Consider the following 12174-nt stretch of genomic DNA (forward strand, 5'->3'; position numbering starts at 1 on the left):
TTTTATCAGTTCCATCTATGTGAAGATAAGTCAAAGGTCCTGCTCGACCATGTCTGGCTTCACTTGGAAGCATGGATGAGATATTTCCTCTGAGTTGACCCTTCCTCTTTGTAGACTGGACACTGGTTCAAGTCCATCTCATGGGGTCTCCATAGCCTCCCTGAACAAGAGGACTCACCGCTGTTACAGGACATTTTGAGAGATGTTCCATAGTTCCCTGGAACTTAGTCGTCCTTGGAGGGCAAGGGGCAAAAACTGTCCTTTAAGTCCCTCTGACCACATTAGTATAGTCTGCTTAGTTCTACAGCTTGTGAACCGTGACCCCAGAGCTTCCTTAGTTCCTGACACTTTGGTCCATTTTCCCCCCGTTCTTCCTTCCCACACTGCTTTGTGGTTCAGTTTGGAGCTGGGCGGCTGGTTCCAGCTGGGGACCACCTGGGGCTGGGAAGGAAGTGGGCACTGGTGGATTAGCTGTTCTTTTCAGTGATGCATGGATATGGGGCGTAAAAGCAGCATGTGAGTAGCCGTGAGTAATGAGGGAGGCCCACCAGGAGGGTGGTTTTTTTTTCCCCCTGTCAAAAATAAAGAGGAAAAGTGGAGAACGGAATCCATATTGATGGCCCTTAGATGGGTTAGATCTGAAGGGTTTCCTTGGTTTTCACCTGGATCTGCGTGCTTTGATTTGTGGTTGGTTGTACCCATCCCCATGGCAGAGGACAATGATGCGTCTTTGTGTTATTTGGATTACTGGGGGCTTATACATAGAGACCATGAGTGTGAGGCTGTCCACACAGCCTTGGGATTCCCAAGGGAATGATGTTTCTCACTTTCATTTGCTAAATGAGTCAGTGAGCACTTAGTAATAACAGCGCAGAGTAGTAGAGCGGAGAAGGGCCGAGTGGCCACATCTAGACTTCTTGTTGCTTTGTTTTGTTTTGTTTTGAACAGGGTCTCATGTAGCCCAGGCTGACCTTGAACTCACCCTGTAGGTGAGGATGACCTTGGACGTCTGATCCTCCTGCTTCAACCTCCCAAGTGCTGTGATCTCAAGCATGTGCCATTATGCCCAATGTATGCAGAGCTGGTGCTTGAACTCAGGGTTTTGCACATGCTAGGCAAGCACTCTACTCATCAAGCTGTATTTCCAGCCCTATTGTGTTTTTTAACATCAGTGGGACTGGATAGATGGTTCAGCAGTTAAGAGCACTGGCTGCTCATGCAGAGGACCTGAGTCCACCCACATGGTGGCTCACACTGTAACTCCAGTTCTAGGTAATCTGATGCCCTCTTCTGGCCGCCGTGGGCACTGCATGCATATGGTACACATATATCATGCAGACAAACACTCATACACATAAAATGAATCTTGAGATGAAACTCCACTGAAGCTATCAGGTGGGAAGTTGTCAGAGCTCCAGCAAGAAAGAGAAAGGTGGGAAATTTATTTATACAGAAAGTAGAATCTTGGAACTTTAGAGCTGTCAGTGAGGAATCTGCTGGGGCTGGGTGAACATCTAAATTGCTCAAGGAAGGGCTAAAGTTTTGAAGGAATGTTTTGTTTTGTTTTGTCTTGAGACAGGGTCTCCCTAGAATCCCAGCTGACCTGGAACTCACTACATGGACCAGGCTGGCTTTGAACTCACTGCCTGCCCCTGCCTCCCGAGTACTGGGATTAAAGGCATGCGCCACCATGCCCAGCTAATAAGTCATATGGTAGGAGACTTCCAATTCATAGTCCTGAGCTGTGGCAGTAAGAATTCATACCCAGGAAAAAGGAGAACTTCTCAGACAGCATTCACACATTTATTGAGCATCTACTTATATGTTGATTACCTCAATAAGATCCTAAAATGCATTTATGCCAAACCCCAAATCCTTTTATGAAATAAATGACTTCTTACCAAGCAGAAGGCCTCCATTGAAAACAGGGACTAATACGTTCCTGATGGTTTCTCTCCAACCGGCTCTGTCTCCTCAGTTTGCATCTCTGGTAGGCGCAGGTGTGATGCTGCTCCTGATGGTGAAAGTGGGCCACTTTTTCTATGATCTGCCTAATGTAAGTAATACTGACCAAATACATCAAGAAAAATGGAATCTTGGGGTTGTGTCTTGGTGGGGCATCTCTGTAGAGAATTGCACTGGACTGGTCCTAGACTAAAAGCTTCCTGGGGCTGGAGAAGTGACTCAGTGGGCAAGAGTGTTTGCTGCACAAGCATGAGGACCTGATTTCGGATCTCCAGCACCCACACAAAGTGGTGTGTACTCAGTGCTGGGGAGGCACAGACATTAGCTTCCCTAAAGCTTGTCAACGGCCAGACTAGCTGAAAAAAATAGCAAGAGACCTTGTGTTGAGGTAGTAAGCAGAGCATGAGAGGGCAAGACACACACCCTCCTCTGACCTCCACATGCATTCACAACATCTACACCTCAAATGTACATACACCAACACACATGTACAAACTAATAATAATAATAATGTCTCCATCATAGGGTTGGAAGTTAAATGCAATCAGATAAAGCCACAATGTCTGTATATAATATATGTGGTATTTATGTATGTACATGTAAAACATGATCATGTCACACTCATGGTAAGTAGTCAAGAAGCATGATTACAGTTGTTCTCCTTAAGCCATAAACTCAGGTTCAGGAGTGAGGATTCAGTGACTGAAGTAGACTCAGGTGTCCGAAACCCATCTCCAGCTCGAGCTTGGACTCTCTCTGTGCATCCAGCCCTCTGTTTTCCCACAGTTTCTGGAAGGCCTTGCTCTGCCTTCCATGTTTGAACTCAGCTCCGGAATTGCTGCCACGCAGCCTCCTGGTTATTCACAGCGCCAGAAGAGCAAGTCTGAAAGCTGAGTTTTGACTCTGTGTTCAGCTGGTGGCTTCTCTGTATGGTTCTATCTCTTCTTCCTTTTTTTTGACACATGACCTCTGACCCTTGGCCATGTTAAGTGTGTTTCTTACAAACTGTAACCAAATGGTTCTAAGCAATACTATAGATCCATGCCAAAAATATACAGAACATACCAAAATGTTAATAATAGTTGTTTCTTTGATGGTAGAAATTATGTAAACTAGGCATGGTGGCACACACCTGTCATCCCAGTGGGGGCAGAGGCAAGAAGATCACGCATGAATTCAAGGCTGCATGTCTCACTATGAAACCAAAACTTTTTTTCTTAAGAAATTATAGGATGTGAGGGCGATCTGGCTGTGACATCTGTCACCCCATTGATCGCCAGTGTTGATTCAGCTGATCTGGCTGGCTAGGCGGGTGCCCCCTTCCTCCCTCAATGGTCCACGTGCATCCCTCCCGAAGCTGTGTGCTCGGTTGAAGAGGATGACCTTCCCCAATAGAGGAGGACCAGTCTTCGGTCAAGGGTATACGAATAGCTGCACTCCCCTGCTAGAACCTCCAAACAAGCTCTCAAGAAATTATGTAGGAGTCACGTGGGTTGGCACACTCCTTTAATCCCAACACTCTGGAGGCAGAGGTAGGCAGGTCTCTGTGAGCTCAAGTCCAGCCTGGTCTACATAGTGATTTACAGGCCATCTGGGGCTACAGGGAGACCCTGTCTCAAAAAGACCAAAAGAAAAGAAAAGAAAATGTAGGAATGTAATTCTTTTTTTAAAAATTTTATTATTTTTATTTTATGTGTATGAGTATATTGCCTGCATGTTTGTGAGTGCACCTGTGTCGTGCAGTGCCACAGAAGTCAGAAGAGGGCTTCAGATTCCCCTGGAAATGGAGTTAAGGATGGTTTGTAGCCACCATGTGGATGCTGGGAATCGAACCCGGGTCTTCTGCAAAAGCAGTCAATGCTCTTAACCTCTGAGCCATTTCTCCAGCCCTGGAATGTAATTCTTTTTATGAAATGAATGTTTTATCTGAATATTCAGGAAGGAAAATTTTTTTCTGTTCATAGTTTTATGATAAGACTTGCTTCCAATTAATACTCCTTGCCTCAAGGTCAAAAAACAAGTTCTATAAAAACCCTATGAAGTTGAGGTTTCTTTTTTTGTCTAACATACCTTCCTGGACATTGATAAAAGTTTAGAAGTTCTTGGATGAAAGAAGAGAGACTGGTGGGGAAGAAGGCATTTCTGGGGACTTCATCCTGCCCTGCCCTCTTCTGCCCTGCTGTGGTCACTTTCTCCCTGGACAATCTCACAACACAAGAGCAAGCTGTCCTTTCTCGGTGGTTGGCTCAGTTCTAATTCCCAGGCAGAGGAAAGGATGACCAGGAAAAAGCTGAACACTGTTCACCCAGTGTGAGGACTTCATGAGCACAAGAAAATGTTCCTTAAAGTAGGTGAGATGCTAAAGTCAGTCTTGGTGATGCATACCTGTGATCCAGCACTCAGAAGGCGGAGGCAGGAGGTTCAAGAGTTTGAAGCCAACTTGGGCTATATTGACAGACGTTATCTCAAAAGAAAGAAAAGAAAAGGCAGGCTGGAGAGATGGCTCAGTGGTTAAGAGCCTGGCTACTCTTGCAGAGGACCCAGGTTTGGTTCCCAGCACACACATGGCAGCTAACAACCATCTGTAACTCCAGTTCCAAGGGATCCAACACCCTTTCCTGGCCTCTGAGGGCTCTGTAGGGGCATGGGTGCACTTATATACGTGCAAGTAAACCACTCATATATATGAATAAAAATTAAAAATAAATAGTTAAAGGGGCCTGTTGCCAGTTGTCCTAGCTAAATCAGTCAGGCCTGACCTTAGCATGAGCTTGGCCCTTGCATTTGACAAATTATTGAGGAGAATAGAGGAAAATGGGAAGAATTTTTATTTGGCTGAACTAGGAATTGTAGCTTAGACATAGAGTTCCTAAGAAATACCTATGTAAAATCTTTGAGAGGCAAGGCTGGCTACATTTTTTGTGAGGATTTGGGAATTTTTCCCTGAAGGAAACATGAGGCAAACTTTATCATTTTCCCCACAGGCTGTGCTGGCAGGGATTGTCCTGAGCAATGTGGTGCCCTACCTGGAGACCATTTACAACTTACCCAGTCTGTGGAGGCAGGACCAGTATGACTGTGTGAGTGCAGATGCCCCAGGGGAGGAAGGGAAGGCCAGAGGGGGAGCCTGCAGTGGGAGAAGAACCAGCCAGAGGTCAGCCACAGGCAGAGTGAGGAACACAGACAACTCTTCCAAGGCCTTTTGAGTTGCCCTGAAAGGGGCCGTCTGGAGCTTAGTCAGTAAAGTGCTTGTCACTCAGGTCCCAGAACCCAGGTGGGCAGAGGGACAGGCCTGACAGCATCTTGGCTCTGCATTTTCAGTCTCCTTTCCCCCTCCACGCCTTCTCCACAAGGTTGTTTGGATGGTGACGTTCTCCTCAGCGATTTTCCTGGGACTGGATATCGGACTGCTTATTTCGTTAGTCTTTGCCTTCTTCATCGCCACTGTTCGTTCACACAGGTACTTAGCCTCTGGTAGAAGGTCAGCCATGGCAAGGCAAGGGTCTAGTGACCTAAGGCAAGCTCGTTTCCTTTCAGAACGAAGATCCTCCTCCTGGGTCAGATCCCCAACACCAACATTTACAGAAACATCAATGACTATCGGGAGGTAAGAAGCCAGCCCAGGGCCAAGGAGACAGCTCGGTGGATAAAGCACTTGCCACACATGCCTGAGGAGTTTGGCTCCTTAGCACTCACTGTAATCTCAACGCTTGACAGGTGGAGACAGGGAATCCCCACAGCAAGCTATTTAGACTACTGAATCATCCAGTTCTGGGTTCGGTGAGAGACACAGCCTCAGTAAATAAAGCAGACAGCAATCAAGGAAGACACCTGACATTAACCGCTGGCCTCCACCCACACACATACATGTACATGTGCACCTGTACACACCTGTGCCCACACACAAACGCGCATGCACACACCACACACACATATGTCTTTTAAAGCAGCAGCAGCTTAACTTCAGCCCTTCATCCTAGGGCCTGCATCCCGCTCCACAGAGGACAGGGACGTGGAGCTCCAGGGGACGGGGTGAGGGGGGCTAATCCTCACACTACTGCAGCCAGCAGAGGGTCCTCTCACTGTGGACTTTGGGGAGAGGAAGTCCAGACAAAGAGCCGTGAGAAATGGAAGCAGGTGAAATGGGAAGAGAGAATTTTCTAGTCCTCATCCCTCCTAGGGAACAGGTTCTTGAGAAGACGCTAAAGATGAACGACCCTTACTCCAGGGAAGAGGGGAGGCATGGTCCCCCTCTTGTTGTGTCTCGCAGGTGGTGCTCATCCCTGGGGTGAAGATCTTTCAGTGTTGCAACTCCATCACGTTTGTCAATGTGTACAACCTAAAGCACAAGTTGTTAAAAGAGGTAACTACCCCACTGCCTGCCAAGCACCCCTTGCACCCTTCTGCCCACCTTTCCTCCTCCACCCACCTGCATGAGACTCCTTCTGTCTTCCAGATCAATATGGTAAGGGTGCCTCTTAAAGAAGAAGACATCTTCACTCTGTTTAACGATGATAGTGGCATCAACTTGAGAAATAAAATTTGTAGGTGTTTCTGTGACTGTGAAGAGCTGGAACCAGAGCCCAGGGTGAGTCGTGCCTTGCCTTTCCTGCATGTTCCTCCAAATTTTATTCCAAAAGTACACCAGGAGTTTCTTTAAAACAAAACAAAAAGCCAGCACAGACCCCTGATAGCATTCCTTTAGATGGATCACAAGAAATCTGGCTGGGAATGTGGCTCCCTTGGAAGAGTATCTGTCTAGCATGTATGAGGCCCTGGGTTCAATACCCAGCACCACATAAACCAGGCGTGCCAGTGCATGTCTAAACTCTCAGCACTCAGGAGGTTAAAGGCAGGGAGATCAGAAGTTCAAGGTCATCCTTGACCACACAGCAAGTTTGTGGCCAGCCTGGGCTACATGAGACCCCCATCTCAAACAAGAAACCACAACTGGAAACCAGTGATTGCTACTCAGAAATGAAGATGCGGGGTCCCCTTGGCTGTTCAAGCTTTGACAGGAAGGTAGGCAGGAGATGTCTGGACTGCAGGTGGTGAGGAGAACCCATTTGTCTGCTAACACTTTCAGCTATTCCCCAGCTGTACCCACTTCCGAGCTTTTAGCTCTGGCTTTAGATTTCTGGAAATAAAATGACTTAGAGATGGCTTTCTGATTCTAAGTAGGGCAGAGTCAAAGTGCCTGGGGCTCTTGGGGATCTGCCAGGGTCTGCCAATGTCTGACCTGGATGTGCCGTGGTCTGGTGATGTCTGCCCCAGGACTACCAGTGTCTGTTGATGTCTGGCCTGGGTCCACCAGGGTCTGCCAATGTCTGGCCTGGATGTGCCAGGGTCTGGTGATATCTGTCTGGCCCGAGTCTGCCAGCATCTGTTCATGTCTGTCCTAGGTCTGCCAGGGCCTGCTGATGTCTAACCCAGATATGCCAGGGTCTGGTGATGACTGGCTCAAGTCTACCAGTGTCTGTTGTTGTCTGGTCTGGGTCTGCCAATGTCTGGCTTGGATGTGCCAGGGTCTGGTGATATCTGTCTGGCCCAGGTCTGCCAGGGTCTGTTGATGTCTGACCTGGGTCCACCAGGGTCTGCCAATGTCTGGCCTGGATGTGCCAGGGTCTGGTGATATCTGTCTGGCCCGGGTCTACCAGCATCTGTTGATGTCTGGCCCAGGTCTGCCAGGGTCTGATGATGTCTGGCCTGGGTCTGCCAGTGTCTGTTGATGTCTAGCCAGGGTCTGCCAAGGTCTGATGATGTCTGACCAGGATGTACCAGGATCTGCCAATGTCTAGCCTGGGTCTGCCAGAGTCTACTGATGTCTAGCCTGGTATTCAGGAAACGATGATGGGTCGAGGGAGGGTAGGGAGGAGAGATAAGCATAAATTGCTCTTCTGGAAGGGGATTTTATAGCATCTAAAGGCTATTCTAGCTGTTGAGATTACCCCATTGGGGAGCTGGAGAGACAGAGCAGTGGTTAAGAGCACCTACTGTTTTTGAAAAGGACCCCAGTTCATTTCCCAGCACCTAGATTGGGTGGCTCACAACTACCTGTAACTGTAGCTCCAGAGGATCCAATGCTCTCTTCTGGCCTCCTCAGGCACCTGCACGTATGTGCGCATATACAGACACAGACACACATAATTTTTTTTATAAAAAGAGATTACTGCTGGGCGTGGTGGTACACGCCTGTAATCCCAACACTGGGAAGCAGAGGTGGGCAGATATCTGTGAGTTCGAGGCCAGCCTGGTCTACATAGTGAGTTCCAGGACAGCTGGGGCTACAGGGAGATCCTGTCTCAAAAAGACCAAAGAGAGAGAGAGAGAGAGAGAGAGAGAGAGAGATTACCACAGTGATGGTTTCTGAACAGTTCTTGCCTCCAGGCAGACTTTCTAGCTTTAGGGTCTGGGGTGGGGGGCGGGGGGCCACTACTTAAACCTGTTCTACACATAACCCTTTTTCACCCAAATTTTTATACCACCATAGGTATGTGAAATAAATGTACAAATCAAAAATTCACTAATAAACCATAAAGAATTTTTAATTTACTTATTTTGTGTACGGTGTTATGCCTGTGTGTAGGTAAGTGCATTTATGTCATGCTTTTCCCACAAAGGTCAGAAGAGGGTGTTGAATCCACTGGATATGGAGTTGTGGACGATTGTTAGCCATCATGTGGGTACTGGGATTCGAACTCAGGTCTTCTGCAAGAATAGCCAGTGCTCTTAATCACTGAGCCATCTCTCCAGCCCCATAAAGAAAAAAATTAAAACAATCCTTTAGTGTACATAAATTTTCACCATTCATTAAAAACGAAAGAAAATTTACCTGTTAATGAGATGGGTGTGCTTAGTTTCACATAAGTTAAATCTTGCCAAAGGTGGCACAGGCCTGTAACTCCAGCACTTGGAAGATGGAGACAAGAATTTCGGGCCAGCTGTGGCACTCAACACTCTGTCTCAAAGCAGTCGAAGGCCAGGCATGGTGGCACATACCTTTGGTCTTAGCACTTGGGAGGCAGAGGCAGGCAGATCTCTGTGAGATTGAGGCCAGCCTAGTCTACATAGCAAGTTCCAGGCTAGCTGGGGTTACAGGGAGACCCTGTAACCTGTCTCAGAAAAAGAAAAAATTAAATCATGGCTGAATGTTTGATGCTGCATGACAGAGGGCTTCTTCAGGATTTTTGAGAGTTGATCACCATTTTGATTTTATAATCATCATGCCGAGAATTGCCATTTGGCATAAATGCTTACCACAAAATGGCAGAAGGATGTATAGGGCCATTTCAGGAATTGTGGGAAATTCTGTCCCAAGCCCAAATTCTTTTAGTGATTTTTTTTTTCTTTTTTTTGTCTTTTTGAGACAGGGTCTCCCTGTAGCTCCAGCTGATCTGGAACTCACTATGTAGACCAGGCTGGCCTTGAACTCACAGAGATCTGCCCGCCTCTGCCTCCCAAGTGCTGGGACTAAAGGTGTGTGCCACCATGCCTGGCTAGTGATTTAAATTTTTATTCATTTATTTTGTTTTTAATGTATAAGCATTCTCCCTGAATGTATGTAAGTGCACCCATGTGTGCAATGTGCACCGAGGGCAGAAGGGGGCATCACATTCCCTGGAAGTGAAGTTAAGAATGGTTGTTAGGGGCTGGAGAGATGGCTCTGCAGTTAAGAACACTGACTGTTCTTGCAGAAGACCCAGGTTCAAATCCCAGTACCTACATGGTAGCTAACAACTGTCTTAACTCCAGTTTCAGAGTATCCAACAGCCTCTTCTGTCCTCTGCAGGCATTGCACGACATGGGTGTACTTAGCTACATGAAGGAAATACACCCATATGTGTGGGAGCTGCTAATCATTGAGCTGTGGCAGCCTTGTTTACTGAGTTTGTGTCATGCAAACCAGTACTTAACCTGCCCATTCAGGAGGAAGGTGTTTATGGAGAGCCTCACAATACCTGACCTGGAGGCAATAGTGGTAAACAAAAGGATCAAAGAAGGCTTTGATCTGACTGCTCCTTGACCCTCAGATACAGGTGGGGAAAAAAAACTATTGTAACTAATTGAGTTCTTCTGCATAAAAAGGCAGAGCTGAAATAAACCAGGGCTGCAGTATTCACTGTCAGTCCTCCCAAGCATCTTTTCTGTCTCTTTTTCTTTCTTTCAATCCTCACTCCCCCTTTCAGGTACTGTCCATCTTGGCCGGCTGGCACTGGCAAGTGGCACCCGGAACAGGGACCTGAAAAGTAGGGGAAAAAGTGAAGGACACCGATGGAAAAGTTAAGTGAGTGCACTCGGTACAATTGGGGAGCGGTGAGTATTTATCTTGGGAGAAGTTGGGCAAAGAAACAAAGAGCCAGGCATGGTGGCACACACCTTTAATCCCAGCACTTGGGAGGCAGAGGCAGGCAGATCTTTGTGAGTTCAAGGCCAGCCTGGACTACATAGTGAGTTCCAGGACAGCTGGGGCTACAGGAAGACGCTGTCTCAACAAGCAAAAAAGGGGGGGGGCACAACCCACCAGCCTCTCTCCTGGATAAGTCCAGTGGCATTGACTCCCCCAGCCTCGTTCACCCTTCCACCTCCCCCACTCCATCTCTCCTCCTTTCCTGGATACTGGCCCAATTCTTATCTTGGCACCTCACACACTGGGGGCTGACTGCTTGGCTCAGAGCCACCACTGCTTCCTGATCCTTTGCATCCAGACCAACCCAGTTCCTTCTTGAGGTCCCCAGGAGCCCTCTGGGCCTGGTCCCGCCCTCCCCTCCCTCTGCTTCCCTGGGCTGCACAGCCTGCCAGCCTCTCTTCTAGGTAAGTCCAGCGGTGCCTACCGTGCTTTGACTCCCCCAGCCTCACTCACCCTCCCACCTCCCCCGCCCCGTCCCATCTCTCCTCCTAGCCTGGGTACTAGCCCAATTCTTGTCTGGGCACCCCAGACACTGGGGCTGACTGCTTGGCTCAGAGCCACCACTGCTTCCTGATCCTTTGCATCCAGACCAACCCAGTTCCTTCTCAAGGTCCCCAGGAGCCCTCTGGGCCTGGTCCCGCCCTCACCTCCCTCTGCTTCCCTGAGTGGCACTGCCACCAGCTGCCCGAGACCAGCATTTTCCTGAGCACTGCTCCCAGACCAGGCCAGTCCCCAAATTCCTGAAGACAACATCTTTCCTAGAGGGATCTAGACCTCAGGAGAAAGCCTGAGAGCATCTGATCCTCATCTGACTTGAGCCTCTGTGGGAACTCCTGAAGATGAAAGCAATTTGGCCACTCCAATATAAAATCAAAAGAGAGAACCAGAAGCCTAGACCAACCAGCTTTTCATGCCCAACAAGTAAACCACAAAGTCACATAAAGTTCACAAAAAGAAGCAGACCTAAACTTGAAGGCTTGAGTCTCACACAAGAAAAGAATCAGAAACTACAAAAGAAATTCACATGTCAAAGTCACAGAGAAAAAATAACATGAAAAACAAAAATAACATATCCCCACTGTGTTGAATAGCTTTAGTGTCAACTTCACACACCTGGGTTGAGGGAACCTCAGTTGGGGAATTTCCTCCATTGAACTGGCCTATGGCCATGTCTGTGAGGCATCTTTTTGATTGTTGTGAGACGTGGGAGGACCAAGCCCACGGTGGGTGGTGCCACCCCTGGACAGGTGGGTCTATGTTGTATAAGAAAGCAGACTGAGCAGGGGCCAGGGGAGCAAGCCAGTAAGCAGCATTCCTCCATGGCCTGTGCTCCAGCTCCTGCTTCCAGGTTCCTGCCCTGAGTTCCTATCTTAGGCTCCTGGATGAACTGTGACCTGGGATATGTAAGCTAAATAAACCCTTTCCTCCCCAAGTTGGTATTGGTCAGAGTGTTTTGTCACAGCAATGGAGAAACACTAGGACACCCACTAAATACATGATAAAAGAATTCAGTGAATTTAAAGAACACACAAAACAAAGAAATCAGAGAACTGAAGGAAGATAGGGATAAACTTCTGAATGAATTCAGAAAAGAGCAAGAAATATTGAAGAATACTCAGGCTGAAATAAAGAACGAAGTGAAACACTCCATAAGCCAATTAGAAACGACATGAGAACGGACCAGATCTTCAACAGAATTATAGAAGAAAATTTCCCAAAATTAAAGACATGCCCATACAAATACAAGAAGCACACAGAACACCAAATACACAGGACCAGAAAAGAAACTCCCTATGCATATC

At 47.6% G+C, this 12174-nt stretch overlaps 1 protein-coding gene across 1 annotated transcript in view; it reads left to right on the forward strand.

Annotated features, from left to right (window-relative positions):
- Slc26a8 (solute carrier family 26 member 8) overlaps nucleotides 1-12174 on the forward strand; it is an 86204-nt gene that overhangs the window by 56842 nt on the left and 17188 nt on the right. Inside the window, exons 12-17 of the mRNA XM_008840203.2 lie at nucleotides 1979-2056; nucleotides 4950-5045; nucleotides 5319-5425; nucleotides 5503-5572; nucleotides 6236-6328; nucleotides 6422-6553. Coding sequence (XP_008838425.1) covers nucleotides 1979-2056; nucleotides 4950-5045; nucleotides 5319-5425; nucleotides 5503-5572; nucleotides 6236-6328; nucleotides 6422-6553 — 576 coding nt within the window. The remainder of the gene's footprint in view (nucleotides 1-1978; nucleotides 2057-4949; nucleotides 5046-5318; nucleotides 5426-5502; nucleotides 5573-6235; nucleotides 6329-6421; nucleotides 6554-12174) is intronic.

This window comes from Nannospalax galili, unplaced genomic scaffold (genome assembly GCF_000622305.1).
Source record: "Nannospalax galili isolate Female #2095 unplaced genomic scaffold, S.galili_v1.0 scaffold538, whole genome shotgun sequence".
Taxonomy (NCBI): Eukaryota; Metazoa; Chordata; class Mammalia; order Rodentia; family Spalacidae; genus Nannospalax; species Nannospalax galili.